Below are 19698 nucleotides of genomic sequence, written 5' to 3'. Positions count from 1 at the left end.
CTATGAGGTTGAAAGCACAAAAATTCTTGTTCAACAACAGAATCGGAGTATACCATGGTCATAATGTGGATGTGCTTGCAATTCAGCTTTATTAAACCAAACACGCCCCCTTTCCCCCGTTCATATTCCTGAGGAATGTGGAACTTCTAACATATAGGGAATGTGCTGGAGATTGCAATTTACCAAAGTTTGCAATCTGACCACTGTTTATAACATTTTGAGGTACCCCCACAGCCAGAAGTTGCAAGGGTTAAGGTGCATCCTGCAGGGTTCGCACATCCTTACAAACTCCTTAAAAACTCCTAACTTTTCATTTCCCTCTGGAAGGGCCCTTATAACTCCTTTCTTTTTGCAGCCACACCTGAAAAAGTCTTTTTTTTTTTCTCTCTGAAGGGATGATCTTTCTTAGAATAATCGTTCCCCACGATGATGAATAGCATTGCCTAAAAAAATAAGAGGAAGCTTCCCCCCAATATAAAGAGGAAGAAAAGATTTTAAAAAAACGTGCTCTCCCTTTATAATAGGAAATGTGAAAGCAGGGGATGGGATTGGAACATCCAATGGTTGTGCATACCTGCCAACCGTTACGATTTTGTATACGCTTTTGCTTCTAAAAATATGATTTTTTACCGAATCGCTAGTTTTGACGTGTTTTCCTGCCTGTGTCGCAAACTGGTCAGCGTTGGAAATCGATGGTCCGTAGAACGACATCACTCCGCTGAACCAGTAGCCGAAAATTTCCCCATGCCCAGTGGTGAGAAAGTTTTTTTAAGTTTTTACTTATGTGTCAAAACGATGTCTCGAACCTCCTATATTACGCAGTATACTGAGTGCAGACCTCGCAGCCTTCCTATTTTTCCTACTTTCGTCGCAATCGTCTTTTTCTTTACTGCAATTCTCTCCTACTATTCCTATTTTATCCCTCCTTCCCATTTGCTTACAGCCAATATCTCACTACGAAAATTCCGAGAAACCGCAAAATGTCACTGCTTTCCGCAGTTTTTTAGACGTGTTTTATGTGTTTTATTCACATTATAACTCGCTACTGAAAAAGAAGAAAGGAAAAAATTTCAGTTCTACTGGAGTGAGGGACGACGCAAAGCGTATCTTTTCGCCGCCGCGCCTTAAAGTGCTAAAAAGTGCTTAAAGTGCTTCTTTTGTTTTTCTGTGGGCTTCTTTTATTGTCTAGTGGTGCAATTTTTTTTTCGGAGATGGCGTGGCCCCATGACACCTTAAAAACTCCTTACTTTTCATTTTGAAAATTTTGTATGAGCCCTGAAGAGTTGCATCAAATATACTATTTTTACTTAATTTACTATACTAAATTTACTATCTAGGAAGTTGTGCTGGAAGTGTGTGTGTGTGCCTAGAGTTGCTGCAAATATAAATAATTTTGTAAGAAAAATCTTTGTCTGCTGTGGTTTTTATTTTGAATAATTGGAGGGGAAATTAATATCACTTTTAGAATTTTTATAATTTATGTGATGCTGTTATGAGTTATATTTTTGACTAACACTTGAAGGTTTTAGAACACTTTGGTGATGACAGAAAGCATGTACGTGAATTGATTATTTTATGAATTCTTATGATGTCGGGTAACAAATCAAAACTTGTAATTTTCGAACCACTTCTACATCTATATTTTTGAGAAGAGGGAAAGTTTGTTTGCAAATTCAAAATAAAATTGCATATGTGCCCCGCCTTTTTTTTTTTTGCTGTAAAACTTGTAAGTTATGACTCCTTAAAAACTGCTTGAAACTCCTTAAAAAGTCCTTAAAAACTTCTTACTTTTCATTTTGAAAATTTTGTATGAACCCTGTTAAATGTGTTTTTTTGCCTATTTTCAAGGTTTCTTATGAAAATGCTTTTTTAGATTTTTTTTCTTCCATAAATGGTTGCACAAAATAGATTATACTGCTGGCCAAGTACAGTATCATCTACTTGCACATTTTGCACTTTTTTCCTTTGCGAAAGAAACGTCCATTGCTTCAGGAGTATCCATGCAAATTTTCAAGTCATTCCGATCAGTACTTATTGTATAGTTTTGGAATCAAAACTTTAATTATAATCACTCTGTATATAGCTGATTATTTTTCATAAATCTGTTACTACTATACAGTAGAACCTTGATTAACTGGGCTTAACAGTGTGTTTGTGAAAGTATAAAAAAAACAACTATTGAATATTAAGACTGGGAGATATACAGTAGGAGATGTGCTACTTCTTATGGGAAAGAAAATGAAAATGTATGTGAGGTAATGTAACAACTAGTTCATTAGTGTTTGTCCTTTAAGGACAGCTGGTGTCGTTATTGGATTATAGGACTACCTGCCCCTAGCATGATGGTGTCACTACTGCAGCTGCTTCTTTGTGAAGGGAAAAAGAAACCATGTGAGATAATACACCACTACATTTAGATGTGTGATGCAATCCTTATTCATGAATTTGCTAAAGATAGAGCATCAGAATGTAGCCAAAGGTTATGTTGTAGGAATGAGAAATTTTGGCTTTTATATATAACTTTAAATGACTAAGATACTTCATATGAAAAATATATATATATTCTGGCCACTTTTATGAGACTTTTTGAAAAAAGCCACTTATAAAATCTTATGTCATTTAAAGATATACCATCAGCATGTACCCCAAGGATATAAAATGTGGTAAAAATGAAACATTTTGGCTAATAATGAACAAATGTGATATTTTTCAAGGAAAAAAATTATATTTAGGCAACTTTTATTTGATTTTTAAAAAAACCAACGTGGTTTAAACTAAACAACCCTGTCCCCAACCCAAAATAATAATGTAAAAGTAATGGAGAAGGATGTTATCCTGGCCGGTCACACTACACAGAAATTAGCTTCACGGCAACTTAATAAACACTTTCGAAAGGTTAGATAACAGAAAATACTGATGCTTATCAAACACGCTTGAAGGAACAAAAATTGTTGAAGAATTTAAAAATATATAGCAGGGATTTTGAGCAAAATATAAAAAAATATTTTTATATAAACTGGTTTAAAATTCTATAAAATAATATCGTTATAGAATTTAATAGGGGATTTATTGTTGTTAATAAACTAACATTATACTAGACAATTCCAAACAAGACTTAAAAAATATCATTGTAGAGGCATTTATCGAGTGTCGTTATAGCGAGGTTTTACTGTGTATACATACTCTGCGCTCGTATGATTTTCTCAGGGTGGGGGGGCATTCACTCAGCCTTTTTTTTCTTCCCGAAAGAGATTTCGTTTTTTTTTACAGCAAAAATTAACCAGAATCTTGGCTTGGGGATGGGGGGGGGGGCCTGTGTAAAATCCTAGCATGGGGGCCATGCTTATACCTCCTCTAAGACGAAGAAAATGTGAAACACCGCTGGGAGTTTTCATGGTACTTTTACTGATGCGGCGTTTGCACCGAAATGATGTCTGGAGTGACCTGTATTATGCAGTATACTGAGTGGTCTCTCAATCCTTTAGCATCCGTTGGATGAATCAATATTTTTCCAAAATTTGCATCTCTGTGTCCCAGTGAGTGAAATCATATTTTATTTTAAATAGAAGATTATAGTAGCGCAAAAATATAAAAGATAGACACAAGCAAACAATTTTTTCATTACTGAGCTTCAGGGTTGTTTGGTTTGAACCGAGCAGGGTTTTTTTTTTTTTTTTCCCAAAAAAAATCGCATAAAAGTCGCCCAAATATATTTTTTTCCCTTTGAAAAATATTCTATTGGTTCATTATTAGTTAAAATTTTCATTCTTACTACATTTTCTATATAAGTGGTATTTTTTTTAAATAAAGTCTCATATATATTAAAGTGGCCAGAAAGTATCTCAGTTACTTAGTTATGTACTTCTAACTTTATCCTACATTTTGATACTCTAGGCTATCTGTAGCAAATTCATGAATGAAAAACGTTTTCATAGTTAGTTTTATGCCATGAAACGAAAGTTCTGACTGCTTCATCGTTTTTGTTTGGCATGATTTTTCTAGGAACCCCCATTCTGACCCCCTTATGGGTTGAATTTAGGAAAAAAAAAAAGGAAAAAAAACCCCTTTTCTCACCACCTTCTAGCAAAGAGGATAAAGATGGATATATGATATATATAGTTGTAGCATATTCCCTCAACTATGGTTCACAAGCGATTTATAACACGAAATATTTGATTATTACGTTGGGACTTGATAACGCAACTATGGTGCAAAATTTAATTTTTAGAAAATCCGTATTTGAGCTACATAAGGAATAAAAAAGTGCTTAACATCACACATTTAAATGTATTATTTTAGTATTTCATTTTTTAATATTATTTCACAGGTTTCCCCCACCCATTCCACCCTACAAAGAAGCAACAACAGTGACTGAGGCAGGTGGTTTTTTTTATTGACTGAATCTCATGCTAGGGGGCAGGTGGCCTTATCCAATAAAGACACCCGTTGCCCTTAAAGGGGGCCGTTCAAGTATTATGTAATAAAACTTTTAGCTATTTTTTACCCCCACCCCCCATCAGCAAAATTTTGTCATCACTGCCCCCTATCTCCTAACGCATATTGGTGGGATCAGAAACGTATGCGAGAGGGGCGTTCGTGCGCCCCCTCAGACGAAAATTATTATTTTTTTAAGATTAAAACTTCTAAAGATAATCTATATATATATATGTGTGTGTGTGTGCATATTTTCTATACAAATCTACAATTGTAGATCGATTGTTACCAAATTTTGCATATATATTAAATGGGACCCAGACTTGAATAATATGCTACTTTAAAATTTCGTAAGAGCAGGTTAAATGGCCAAAATGGGCGAAAAACTGTCGGGCAACAGTTACTATGTTTCTAATTCTAATTCTATTATTCTAATTCTATTCTAATTCTATGTTTTCTCAGCCTCAACAATCACTTTTTGGAACGGTTACTTTGGTTACCGTGGTTCCCTAGCAATGTGTTTGAGACGTATATATGCCTTTACAGTGTCTCTTGTCACTTCTCTAATGCTGTTAGTATATGTATGACAGTTTATGCCTTTATAATGGTTTGCCACATTTACAATACTCTCACAGGGTTCGTACAGTCCTTGAAAATCCTTGAAAGTCCTTGAAAAAAAAAGGTCATTTTCAAGTCTTTAAAAGTCCTTGAAAAATCATTACAGTCCTTGAAAAAAATGATAATGGTTTTCAAGTGCTTATAAGTGTTGAAAAAAAATTATTTTATGTGAATTTCTTCCATAAATTTTTGTCCTTCAACTCGATCCCCTCTAAACCATATTCCACTAGGGCGAAAATGTGTAGAGCAACAAGGGTACAATGATTATGTAACACTGTTCAAAGCATGACATATGGTCACGCTTACCTGAGGTATTTCTATGTTTAAAAAGATGTTGCCTAAAATATGGCAGCAAAAAATTTCATCGCTTCAAAATATTTTAAACTATTGAATGTCAGTTGAATATACGTGGGCTGACCATATTTCCTTGATAAAAATAAGGGAAAATCGCCAATTGTCACCAAAAATGTTAACAACGGTAAGCAAAGTTGCCAATTATTGCTAAAATTGCCAAAGAAAGCAGAAAATGAAGCACCATAGCATTGAAGCAGAAGATTTAAATCGATTCTATATGGGGGGGGGGGGGAACATTAACATGACAATATTTAAAGTCATAATTATCATAATATAATTCATAGGATTAGGAAAATAATTTTAATACTTAATTTCAGTAAAGAAAAAAAAACTTAAATAGGCTTTGTAGAAAGTACACTGCTGGCCACCCAAATTGCAACACCAAGAAAGACAAGAGATATCGCAACAATATTTATTTTGTAGATAACATGTTGACCAAGCATCAAATGATTAAATTTATAGACTTCTGTGAAGTGTGGTTCCTGCCAAAATCAGTAGCCAGAGTAGCCGCCTCTGTTGGAGATCACCGTTGCCACACGCCTCGGCATTGATTCAAAGAGACTTTGGATGTGTTCTTGGGGTACAGCAGACTAAGCAGCTTCCACGCGTTGCCAAATTTGATCTGGTGTAGCAGCTGGGGATGTAATCTGGGTCAATCGTTGAGCAACCATGGACCACATATTTTCTATCGGCGAAAGATCCGGAGAGCGAGCTGGCCAGGGAAGCAATTCAATCTGGCGATTGACGAAGAACCTTTGGACAATGCGTGCCACGTGTGGTCGCGCATTATCCTGTTGAAATATGGCTGTGGGCAAGCCCTGAAGGTAAGGAAGGACAACTGGCTCCAACACCTCGGAGATGTAGCGCTGGCTTTTTAAAGTACCGGCAATGCGTACTAGAGGAGTGCGAGAGTGATATCCAATACCGCCCCATACCATAATACCCGGTGCAGGACCAGTGTGGCGGTGCATAACGCAGCTGTTCAGCATCCTCTCTCCACGGTGTCTCCAGACTCGAATCCGACCATCGTGGTGTTGCAGACAGAAGCGTGACTCGTCAGTAAAGACAATTTCATTCCATTGTGCCGTCCACATCCTTCTTTCATCGCACCATTGGCGGCGGATACGTCTGTGGTTCTGCGTCAGGGGTAGACGAAGCAATGGACGTCTTGCGGACAGACCACTCTGCTGTAAACGGCGTCGAATGGTACGCGCAGACACTGGATGATGCGGTACAGACTGAATGTGCTGTGCTATGGTTCGTGATGTGGCTGAGCGATCCGTCACTGCCATACGCACAATACGCCTGTCATCACGTGAAGTGGTGCACTGAGGTGGATGCGATCGAACACGTCGGTCCGTCGTACCCTCCTGCATCCAACGATCACATATCCGCATTACAGTTGTTTGGTTTCGTCCAACACGACTACCGATTTCCCTGAAAGATAATCCACTATCCTTCCTCTGTCGAACTCGGATACTTGATCAAAAGATGATCGCTGTTTTCTACGAGGCATAATTGATCGTTTTTTTGAAAAAACCACAAGAAAAACACAATTGCCGTACTTCAAATCGTCGAAATCTCCAAGCCTTAAATAGCGCTTTGAAGTGGCGCCACAGGCGCGCGTGATTTGTGTCTGCGCTGAAATTCTAATCATTTGCATACCTCACCTCCGCTAATGCATGTTGTAAATTTCATATTATTTGCATGCTTCTTTCAGGGTGTTGCATTTACGGTGGCCAGCAGTGTATATGGAAAATAATGGGACATTTTTGCATGAAAAAATTGGATGGCCAAATTACATGAAAATATGGGAATGTCCAAGGAAATACAGGTCACCCTAGATTACATGCTTTTTAATTTTTTTTTTTTTTTTTTGATCAAAGGCAAAGTTCAAGTTTCAAACATAAAATTATTTCTGCTTAAACGTTATTTGCATGCTGAACTACAGTGGCTTTTTTCAAAAGCAAGATCTTTAGAACTTGACATTGTCTACAAGTTGAAATGGGAATTATAATTGTTTTAAAAAATTATATAGCTTTAAATAATTGGCGTTTCAAAATGAGTAAATGTTGAATATAAATTGAAAAATCCAAGTAATTTAATTTTTTTTAAAAATCACTTTATTTTTTTATCAATCGTGATATGAATGTCCTTGAATTTTAAAATTTTGGCTGGAAAAGTGCTTGAATAGTCCTTGAATTTTTTTACTTTCAAAGAGTATGAACCACGTCTCAGTATTGAGGTTTTTTGAATAGACGTCCTAATCATCATCAGCATCGCTTTGAGGATCAGAAAAAAGGTGATTCTGATACCCGTTAAAATTGTCGATTTTACTGTAGAAATGCGGAAATTTGGTGGGGTTTTTGTCACTAATAATTTTAAAAATTGTATTGAATTCTCGATTTTTGAAATATTGAGTTCGCTGTGAGAGATACGAAGCCCAGAAAATTAAATATGAAGTAATTAGCCGTACCTACTTTTGAGTTGGACATTCATACAATAACATTGATTTCAACTTTTTATTTATATCTTCTCAAGTATGAAAATTTATGTCTCCACGTAAAAAGTACATAAAAAAAATTCCACAGCTTCAGTTAAGCATTTTTTGAAAGCTGAAACAGGCAGATGGATAACTTGAAGTTTGGGGGGGGGGGAAGGGGGGAATCGAAATACCTAGCACGCGCCCCCTTAAAAAGGGGGAAAAATATTCATTTCTACGTTTCTTTAAATCTAGATTTGTTTATTTCATGAGTCGTGCAGGAAGTCACCATATTGGTTAACTTAGACACAGTTTGCATGTCATTCAAAAAAAGAGGGAGATGTGATCCAAAAAGCTTCATTAAAGGAAACCTGGGCAGCTCAGGTATTATAGCTAATACCTTTATATAATCAATTTCTGTAAATTTCAGTTTTATTTGAATAGTAAGAACTTAAAATTTCTGTTTAAGAAATTCATTGCGACCCACTCTTTAAGCCATATATGGTAAACCCTTGATCCGCAGGCCAAATGTGGCCCTGAAAGTTATCTGATGTGGCTTCAAACCTAATTTTTTAAAAATGAACTAAGCGGCACATTTACAAATCACTTGAATGATCCGTGGCACAAGTCCAGAGCATTTAAATGGCGTGACACGTTTTCAGATCACTGAAGTAGGCCTCAAAGATCACTTTCACATTCAAAGATCACCTAAGTAACCCATAACCCAGTTACAGAACACTTAACGATCTGTGGAACATTTAGAGATCTGTGGACATTAGAGTGACATGTGGCATAGTTTTAGAGCACTTAAGAGGCCTCCAGTGCAGTTCTACATCACTCAAGTTACTTGTGGAACATTCCCAGATTACTAGATCTGTGGTACATTTCCAGAGCACTTGAAGGATCCGTGAAACATTGAGAGATCATTAAAGTGGCTCTGTAGGGGACTTATCAATAGGTAGAATGTTAATTCAGGCGCTCAATAACTATTGAAAGGTTTTTTCCGTTTTTGGCGCACCGAATAAGATGCCATTAAGACTATTTCATAAAGGGAGGAGAGGGTTGATAGCCTAAGCAAACAAATCGCCCTCCCCCTTGTTATCAGAAGTCAGCAAATCTGAACCCCCCCCCCCCCTCCTCCCCATCGGTGCTGAAGTAGCGTTCTTCTTTTTCTTACTCTTCCTATTTTTAAGAAATGTCCTCCCTATTTTCCTACTTTCTCCGCAGTCGTCCTTTTTTATTCTAATTCTCTCCTATATTTTTATTTTATCCCCCTCTTTTGTTTACAGTCAATATTTCACTACGAAAGTTCCGAGAAACCGTAAAATGTCACTGCTTTCCCTCCCTCTTTGATGTGTTTTACTCACATCACAACTTGATACTGAAAAAGAAGAGAAAAAATTTTTCAGTTCCACTGGAGTAGGGGACGACTACAAGCATATTTTTTTGCCCCCATGTCTTAGTCAAAGTCCAGTGGGGAAAGCGAACCTGTTTCCGAGATCGGTTGCTAAGAAGACAAAAAAAGGGGAAGGGGCTCTGTCCACACTCAAGACATTTCATGAGAGACTATAGGTTTCCCCTGGGATCCTGTAATGAGCATTCATCCCTTAAGCTGTGTTTTCCTAGGAGTAGGCTTTTTGCGTTGCGTGAACCTTTGACCTTTGAAAACCAAACACACCCGCTTCCCATCTCATTGAGATATCGAAACGTTCCTGGAGGATGGGTGTGTCTGGAAATTTTATTAAATATCCTCAGAATAATGAATAAAATATTACATATAGATTGCACATATAAATTCACTTATAATCAATGTTCGTATCATAATATACGGAGGAAGAAATTAAAGAACTCCGAAAGGTATAACCGCCAGATCACGCTCATCTTATAGTAAAGAGTTGATTTGAAATCGTAGTATCGCCAAGAGTAATTAAGATTGATTGTCTCTGGAATATAATCTCAATTTACAATTTGATTAGACAAAATGTCGATAGGCGCAACGTCACTTGGCTCTCAGTAGATGAGTTTCAGCGACGAGGCCGCAGATCATATATTCTAGTAGGGTCCGGACGAAAGGACCTAGCTGGTACATAGTCGTCATCAGCACCTCGTTTACGCTTCGTGCCAACCCATTTGGTATGGATATGATGAAGATTTTTGTCCAGGAATTGGATCAGCTGGCGAAGTCGGCCGAAGTTGATGGGGCTCTGAAGTACGCGTCGCTTCCAGCAAAGCTTTCCATTATCCGGAATGTGGCCGAAATGGAACTGTTTAGTGTGCGGGCAGGAACACAGATAATGCTGTGATGTCCCGACTTGACCACAACGACACTTGTCATTGTTTGACTTTTTAAAACGTTCTAAATATACTGGTAACGGACCATGCTCTGTAACCATAATAATCTTTTCGCATGACCAAATGAAATGCGAACATGCCGTTGGATTCTATATGCGTCTTTCGGGACGTTATGATCCCTTTGTGCTTGCCACTTTCTCAACAGCTCACTCTTTAATTGGTATTTGATGTGGCAGTAAGTGTTGTTCCTCTGTGGTCGAACTAGTGGCATCCTTGGCCAGACGATCAGCCATCTCATTACCTGTAATTCCTGTGTGAGCTTTAACACATATTATACGAATCGAATGATGGGAGCAAAGTAGCTGTCGGATCCTATGAATATCCTGATGTGTTGAGCGGGGATCGCAGATAGCTTGAAGACAAGAAGCGCTATCTGAATTTATGACCACCGGGGAGCTTTGTTGCGAGGCCCAGATGACCGTATTCAAGGTTGCATACTCCTCCGCTTGGAATACACTTGCGCCCTGCGTCAGACGACTACTCCAAGTCTCTTTAACTACATCCGATGAATCGAGGACTACGTATGCACATGCCGTTACCTCTCCGATCCGAGAGCCGTCAGTGAATATCCGTACTGTCTCGTCGGTGACCAAAGATCGCTTCGAGGAACCGGTAGAGTTGAACCACGTAACCTGTAGAGGCGCGATGTCAACTTGGATGATGTAGCCACTCCATGTGCTTCTGCTCATATTGGGTTGAACTGATCGGGTGATCATTGATCTGGATGTCCTCCCCAAGATGCAGAACTGCTGTCCGACGTGCTTCATGCTCCATGAATAAGCTGAGCGGTGGGTTCCCCGTAGCAACGTATAGCACGTCGTTAGCCGTGGTAATGTATGCCCCCGTTATATATAAGAGGAAGGGTCTCTGCGCCACATCCAATGTATTTTGCATCTGCTGCATTGGATTTCTATACAGTATATTGCGAAATTGTCGACGTAGACCCCATGTGGGTCCAGCGAGCCTACGCATCAATTGTAACGTCTCTTGCGTCCCGTTGACCTGCTTAGTTATATGTGTGATGAAGCTGAGATTGTTGTCAATATGTATCCCTAGATACCGTATAGACGGAGACGGCTTGAGCCTGATGCCGTCGATCTCGATGCAGGGACGCGTATCCTTCGGATGAGGCCACAGTAGCTTTGTCTTGTTCACTTCCAACTGGAGATGATTAGAATGAAGCTAATCAGTGAGTCTGCTGAATGTTGCATTCACCAGCATTATTCACCAGCATGTCCTTGTATTTCTTCGCCGCTATGATAAAAACAAGTTCATCTGCAAACACCTGCATATAAACTTCGGGGCCCCAGTCAGTTTTCAGTAGCGAATCTAGAACTATGGACCACAACAGAGGTCCACTGCAGGAACCCTGTGGGCATCCGGATAGCTGCCGCTTTGTAGCCGGACCGGCGTCTGTAACAATTGTGACATGGCGATCCCGCAACATGCTTTCAACCATTCGTACGAGGTTTCCCGGTATCGGAAGTCATCGCATTCTGTTGATTATGATTTCGTGTCTAACTGAATCAAAAGCTCCTCTGATATCCACCGAAACCAGGGCTGTCAGATAACCTTGTTTCTGTCTACATCTAACTTCATTAAGAAGTGTGGCCACTGCCTTCTCCGCAGACCCTCCTGCTCTAAATCCAAATTGTAACGGATCGAGCCTGTCCTTTCTCAGAAACAGTAGAATCTTGCCTCTTTTAAAATGTCCAGGGAAAATTGATAGCTCCAGTAGCCTGTTGAAGATTCACGTCACAGTTTTGTCATTTGCCTCAAAAGCACCCTCAATAACGGGATACTGATGTTATCTAAGCCAGGTGCTTTTTTATTGTTCAGCTTTTTAATAATGTGTCGGACTTCCTGAACAGAGACCGGCAAGTCTGTTCCTTGAATAAGCGGCCGGAGTGGAGTCAGCCCAATTTCATCAGTGGGATCTGGAAAGATAGCCGACAGCTGGTGCAGCGCAGTTTCCAGCACCGTAGCTCCTATGTGGGGGTTTACTGGTCATCATAACCTGTGTAGGCAGTTGCTTTGCCTTGAAGAAGGACTTATAAAGCAATTCCGTATGGTCTGCTTTCGTCCTCACAGAACTTGGTCCAGCATTTGTTTCTGGTCCTCCTGACCATTTTAATGTATTGAGCGCGGTTCTTCCTGAATGCAAGTCCTGCCATGATTTTGAGTTCCCCTTTGGCTGTTATAAACTTCCGTTCCAGTGCACGTACCTGTCTTCTTCGAGCTGCAAGTTCATCAGTCCACCAATGGGGGAGTTGTTTTTTGTACATATCCTAGCACTTCCGTGCATCGATGATGTAACTCCTGCATGGCTGCATCGACACATTCATGCAACTGGTCTCTTTTTTTTGTCTGTCAATGAATTTTCAAATACTCTGATGACAGTATGCAAGATTGACAGCTCCCCAAAATTACAGAAATGCGCCAAACCAGTGTTTGCTAAACCATGCCCAGTACCATATGCTTTGCGTGAAAATTTTGAAAAAGAACTGGATAGCTTGTGCAGACCTGCCAACTCTCCCGATTTAGGCGGGAGACTCCGGATTTTTCATTCTTCCTCCCGCTCTCCGGATTTGTTAAAATTTCTACGGATTTTGGCAGAAAATTAGATTTTACGTGAGCTTTCACGTTGTCGTGGCGTCAATGATTACCGTTGCCATTAGGGAAAACACCCATAGTGGATAGCCGTAGTAATTTCCATCAAGCAGCGGTAAAAAAAAGGCTCTGTGACCGCATCTAAGCAACTGGCAAAGACGCGACTTCGTTTTCGTAGCGTTTATCGGCAGTCATTTATCAGGGGCATGACCTTGGTTGCCGAAATTCCTGTATAATCGTTAGTGTATTCCATTAACTGCCGTGCGGTAAGCACGTTTTTTCGTCCGCAGCTTTGTAATTTGAATTTTTTTTTGTTGTTTCTTCATATCAAACATGTTATTTATTGTTTCTTCAGATCAAACATGTTCAGAAAGAAAATGTAAAGCTTTTAAGAGTTCATATACCCAAGATAGAATCACTGATAGCATCCATGGAAGGAAACACTTATACTTTATGAACAGTATGTAGATGTGATTTCTTTATTCTGCAAGGAAAGACTGACGTGGAATTATATTCTTCTCAGGGGCAATGCAGAACCTGCCTTGGGGGGGGGGGGAAGAATGTAACTTTTTCTTAATTTATTTAAAAAAAAAATTTTTTTTGATTTTTTTTTTATGAATTTTTTTTTGATCGAGTCAATGAGTGTCGGGGGTGGGGGGGCACCCCATTCTCGGGAGAATCTCCGGATTCCTGGATTTCAAAAGTTGGCACTTCTGCTTGTGTGATCAAGGAATCAGAAAAAGTGGATCATTCAGAACGGGGAATTCCACTTGTCATTGTGCCAAAATCTGACGGTTCTGTAAGACTTTGTGCTGATTACAAGGTGACAGTAAGCTTCAACTTTATGATGCCAAGCACCCAATATGCAAGATTGAAGACATATTCAACCAGCTACGTGGTGGATCATATTTCTGCACCTTGGACATCCACAAAGCATATTTGCATTTACCAGTCTACAAAGACAGTGTAAAAGTTCAAACGATCTCTACATATCGAGGTACACATTTGACAAAACAGTTGTTTTTTGGAATTGAAACAGCACCTAACAATTTTCATTCCTTTGTATGGATTTAGATGGAGTAATGTGATGATTTAATTATACAACACAAGACTTATGAGGAATGCACAACACACTTGCTAAATGTGCTAGATAAATTACTAAAATATAATTTGCATATTTTACAACAAATGTTTTTCAAATTTCTCAACAAATGTAAATTTTTTGAGAAAGTGTAGAATACCTGGGACATGTCATAACTTTCGAAAGAATTCAAGCTATTCAAGAAACACTCTGACCAAAAAATGTTGACGAAGTGAGACAATTTTTGGGCTTAGTTATGTATTACTCAAAGTTCATCCAGAGTGCATCAAGGTATACTGTTTAATTGGACAGCTGATTGTGAAGCAGCATGGATAAAAATCAAGTTTGAAATTTCTAGTGACCAGCTATAGTGAAATTGCTCATACCGAAGGATTAACTAGGATTTTTGCCACCCGGAGTAAACATGATTTAGGTGCCCAGGCAAAACATTATTTTGTCGCCCCCACTACGTTAAAATTTCATAATGGTGTGCTTTTTTCCCACCTAAAACTGCTGTCTCCTAAATTTTACTGCCTAGGGCAGTTGCCCCTGCCCCCTCTAGTTCTCTGGCCCTGCTCATACCATTCACTCCAGTGAATAGTTTCATAGCACTCCAGTGAATAGTTTCGTAGCACTCCAGTGACTTTGGCTAGTCCATATGGTCTATCCAGAATATTATCACATATTATGCCTGATGGAAGTGAACATCCAATTGCATTTGCCGCAAGATCATCAACAGCTGCTGAGAAAAATTACAGTTAGCTAGATTGAGAAGCTACAGCTGTATATTATGCATGATACTATGATTACATCTTCGGTCGAAAATTCACATTGTGCTAGAACAGCCAAAGCTCTTTATTGTTGCACACTTAGGAATCCAAAATTTTCTTAAACTTTTGTGAAATTATCTTTTCCTTACCCCTGGTTTTTAGTGGCACTTCTGTGGCAGGGCTTGACATTGACAACGTCTTATTTAGAAACATGTTATGACCATGATGACTTGCTGGAACAGGCATGTGTTTTTGGTGGTGAACCAAAAATTAGCTCTTAAAGATATCTTGCAGGAGTGGAAGAATTCCCCTTGTAAATGTCACATCTCACTATAGATGAGTTCTGCAGGCATCTTCTTTGAGGCTGCAGCGGATTCCAAGTAAGACGGATGGCAATGCTTTTCTGATGGCGATGTCCAGCTGTTGGTTTGAAGATAGATGCCTTCAGCTGTCTGTGGAATCTCCCAACCATCCCATTAGCAGCTGGATAGTAAGCCATGGTTCTTGTTCTTTCTGTACCCAGTAGACGAGTGAAAGAAAGGAACAGCCCAGGTTTGAATTGTGCACCACAGTCAGTAGTAACAGCCTCTGGGACAACAAATCTTGAAATCCATCCTGCAAGGACACAGATTCAACAGTTTGATTGACCATAGAAAACACCTCGGACTGCATAAACCCAGAACCAAAACTGACTACCACCTTCTTGTTGATGGCACCTACGGTGTGTCATCTGTTTGAGCTGAATTATCTAAACTGGAGAGCCAAAAAAACTGGTACAGGAATGCGTATGCAAATAAAGAGATATGGAACCAATCAGAGTATGGCGCTGCGGTCGGCAACGCCTATATAACACAACAAGTGTCCGGCACAGTTGTTGGATTGGTTACTTCTGCTACGATGGCAGGTTATCGAGATTTTAGTGAGTTTGAATGTGGTGTTATAGTCGGCGCACGAGAGATGGGACGTAGCATCTCCGAGGTAGCGATGAAATTTGGATTTTCACGGGTCACGCCCATGTGTGAAGACGGCAGCACTGGGAAGGGTTGTTTTTTTTTCTCTGTAGTTTTTTTTTAACCTCAGGGACTTCGGCTTTAATCTCAACGATAACAAACAATTCTTGAAGTTTGGACTGAACGTCCCTGAGGTTAAAAAAATATCTAAAGTGAAAAGTAGCAACCCGCACGTTTGTGCATACAGGGTCTAATAGGATTATGCATAATCGCCGGTAAAAGTGATAAAACTTGCGATATTTATCAAACTTACTGAGACGATTGGTGATTATGCATTACTGATATAAACTGAAGAGCCAAAAAAACTGGTTAGGCATGCGTATGCAAATAAAGAGATATGGAACCAATCGGAGTACAGCGCTGCGGTCGGCAATGCCTATATAACACAACAAGTGTCTGGCATAGTTGTTAGATCAGTTACTGCTGCTACAATGGCAGGTTATCGAGATTTAAGTGAGTTTGAATGTGGTGTTATAGTCGCGCACGAAAGATGGGACGTAGCATCTCCGAGGTAGCGATGAAATTTGGATTTTCACGTACGACCATTTCACGAGTGTACCATGAATATCGGGAATCTAATAAAAAATTAAATCTACGACATCGCTGCGGCCGGTAAAAGATCATGCTAGAACGGGACCAACGACGCCTGACGAGAATCATTAAACATGACAGACGTGCAACCCTTCCGCAAATTGCTGCAGATTTCAATGCTGGGCCATCAACAAGTGTCAGCGTGCAAACCATTCAACGAAACATTGATATGAACTTTCGGAGCCGAAGGCCCACTCGTGTACCCTTGATGACTGCACGACACAAAGCTTTACGCCTCGCCTGGGCCCGACAACACCGACATTGGACTGTTGAGGACTGGAAACACGTTGCCTGGTCTGACAAGTCTCGGTTCCAATTGCTTCGAGCTGATGGACGTGTACGGGTATGGAGACAACCTCATGAATCCATGTACCCTACATGTCAACAGAGGACTGTTCAAGCTGGTGGAGGCTCTGTGATGGTATGGGGCATGTGCAGTTGGCGTGATACGGGACCCCTGATACATCTAGATAAGACTCTGACAGGTGACAGGTACGTAAGCATCCTGTCTGATCACCTGCACCCATTCATGTCCATTGTGCATTCCGACGGACTTGTACAACTTCAGCAGGACAGTGGGACACCCCACACGTCCAGAATTGCTACAATGTGGCTCCAGGAACACTCTTCTGACTTTAGACACTTCCGCTGGCCACCTAAATTCCCAGACATGAACATTATTGAACATATTTGGGATGCCTTGCAACGTGCTGTTCAGAAGAGATCTCCACCCCCTCTTACTCCTATGGATTTATGGACAGCCCTGCAGGATTTCATGGTGTCAATTACCTCCAGCTCTACTTCAGACATTATCGAGTCCATGCCACGTCGTGTTGCGGCACTTCTGCGTGCTCGCTGGGACCCTACACAATATTATGCAGGTTTACCAGTTTTTTTGGCTCTTCAGTGTAGTTGACTTCTTTCACCAAAGTGTCCTCTAGTTACAGTGCACAGGTCACATTTCATCATTGACAGGTTGCCGTCCCTCACAGAATCTCTTGTGTCAGTTCTGCATGCGATTTAATGACGACATGTTCTCCGTACATTGCCTTTGTTTACTGATGCACTTTGCAAACTCCTACTACTCCTGCCACTAAAAAAAGTGGCACCATGCTGCTCTTCTTTACACACTCTGCAGACGCATATGACAAACAACGATTGCTTGTCAAGGGGTTCTAAACAAGGAGTGGTTCTCAATGGTTTTGAGACTGCAGCTTGGTAAATGAACATCAGGACAAACTATTACTATAATGAATTACTTACATCATATAATTTAACTTATGAATAATGGCCAAATAATTATTACAGACACCTTAGTCTGTAATAGTTATCAAATGTGATATGATTAATGTTATAATGTTATGGCCCAGTTGTTGAGATGGTCTTCTTTTCTATCACAGCAATCACTTCCAGCATGCTCTTTCTTTATTTTTTCATTTCATTACATTAGTGAAATATTCTTTGTTTGCTTAGTTATATCAGAATTTTTCATTGTATCTCTCATTTTTGTTGCAGTTGGAAAACTTCGAAAAAAATGGCTGGCACAGACGATATCTAATGTTGGTATAGGCATGTTAAAAGCTGTGAAACAATACATTGATCCTCAAAATATATTTGCAAATGGAAATCTGTTTGGACAGTTGTCTAGTAATCTGTAGTGTTCTTGCAAGTAACTTCTAAATATTTGTTATTTGCATTATGCTTGTAGGTACCAAATTCTAAAACTTTTTAAGTATCCGTCATTTTTGTAGGTTGTGAACATTATCTGAATTTGTTATTTGCGTGTTTTGTGCAGGCAATATCTGACCTGCAGGCACCTTGACCATTTTTTTTGGTTTGAATTGACATTTATTCAAACATACTTGTCTCTCATTGTTATCAAGCATTCATTGTCAGTTTTTTGTTTTATACTTATATTCATAACTACTAAATGAAGTCATAATATCATAATCATTTTTAAATGAAAAGAGTCATTATTGCTAGATGATTGTATGAAATGATTGTATTGTAGCTATATAACAACAGAGAGTTGTTGTTGGTTTTTTTTTTTTTGTTCCAGTAATAGCAACATTTACTTTTGCATAAAATATACATATGTTTAACTTGCATAATGAATCTTCATGCAAGTTTTCTTGTTACTCAAAACGTAATGAGACTGACTTCATGCATTCAAAATTAAACTAGTGAAGAATTCTGTGTGCTTTATCAGCCAGACTGACTCTTCACTATGAATTATGAACAACATATTTTTTGAAAACTTCACCTCAGTGAACCAAAGTACCAATCAAATTGGCATTCGCATGAGGGGTGAGGAAATCAATGATTTGAAAATATGCTTATATTTACTTCTACCATTATTGATTAAACTTTAATTTTTATTTGTTATTATATAAATTATTATAATTTAAATTATATTAAACTATGCAGTAAGGGTGCTTCTCTTTTGATGATGGGTACAGGCAGTGCTCGCGAATGGAAAAAGGTTGAAGACCTCTGCTCAGGGGGATAGAAGCTTTGGGTTCAGTATGGGATCCTATGGGTTGGCGAATCAGAAATCAAAATTTTCTATATGAAGCCGAAAACAAGCACCCACAGCTGACACCCCTGCCAGACCTCGCAGTGCTCCTATTTTTCTACTTTTCCTATTTTTTAGAAATGTCCTTATTTTTCTAATTTTGTCGCAATCATCCTTTTTTACCCTAACTCCCTCCTACTATTCCTATTTTATCCCTCCCTCCCTTTTGTTTACAGCCAACATCTCACTTTGAAAATTCCGAAAATGGAATTTCACTTCGAAGCCCTGTTATTGTAAAAAGAAACACATATCACTTTTTTTTTTGTCAAATTCAGACTATGAATGTTATTAGCCAAGGCTCTCACTCGTCCTACTTTCTAGTTTTTGTCCTACTTTTCCTACTTTTTTTACCACAAATCCTATCAACAAAATTTGTGTAATTGATTTTAATTGAACAGGAAATTATTGATATATTGCCAAATATTACAAATGTTGGAGAATGCAATTAATGATTATAATGATGCCAAAGCAGAAATTGTATCATTTTTAAGGTAATTTAGAGGTGGGGGGGGGGGGGTATGGGGACCATTTGATTGATTAATTTTTCATTTGCTTAGTTTGAGGGTTCAACAAGTATAGTAGTCATTAAAAACTTCTGTCTGGATGGAAAAAATAATTTTGTATTTATTACTTCGTGGTCTTGGACAGTAACTTTCATCATTCAAAATTATGGTGCAAATAGGTGAAACAACAGTTTGCATTTCAAAGCAGTTGGATACATAGGCCAATTCTAGGTTTGATGATTCTGATGCTACCCAATATCATTCAGTTATCTTCTGTATTTTTAAGGCATGAACAATATTTACAATGCTCAGCAAAGA

General features: G+C 39.0%; 1 protein-coding gene across 1 annotated transcript in view; it reads left to right on the top strand.

The window, feature by feature from the left end:
- Positions 1-19339, top strand: part of Agps (alkyldihydroxyacetonephosphate synthase) — a 426147-nt gene extending 406808 nt beyond the window's left edge. Inside the window, exon 19 of the mRNA XM_089248613.1 lies at positions 17818-19339. Within this exon, the coding sequence (XP_089104739.1) occupies positions 17818-17960 (143 nt within the window). The 3' untranslated portion in view covers positions 17961-19339. The remainder of the gene's footprint in view (positions 1-17817) is intronic.
- Positions 19340-19698: the final 359 nt, after the last annotated feature.

Source organism: Pholcus phalangioides, unplaced genomic scaffold, assembly GCF_987345545.1.
Source record: "Pholcus phalangioides strain wild (caught in Gottingen) unplaced genomic scaffold, Ppha-v1.0 ptg000020l_1, whole genome shotgun sequence".
Lineage (NCBI taxonomy): Eukaryota > Metazoa > Arthropoda > Arachnida > Araneae > Pholcidae > Pholcus > Pholcus phalangioides.
This window is presented reverse-complemented; position numbering and strand designations above follow the sequence as displayed.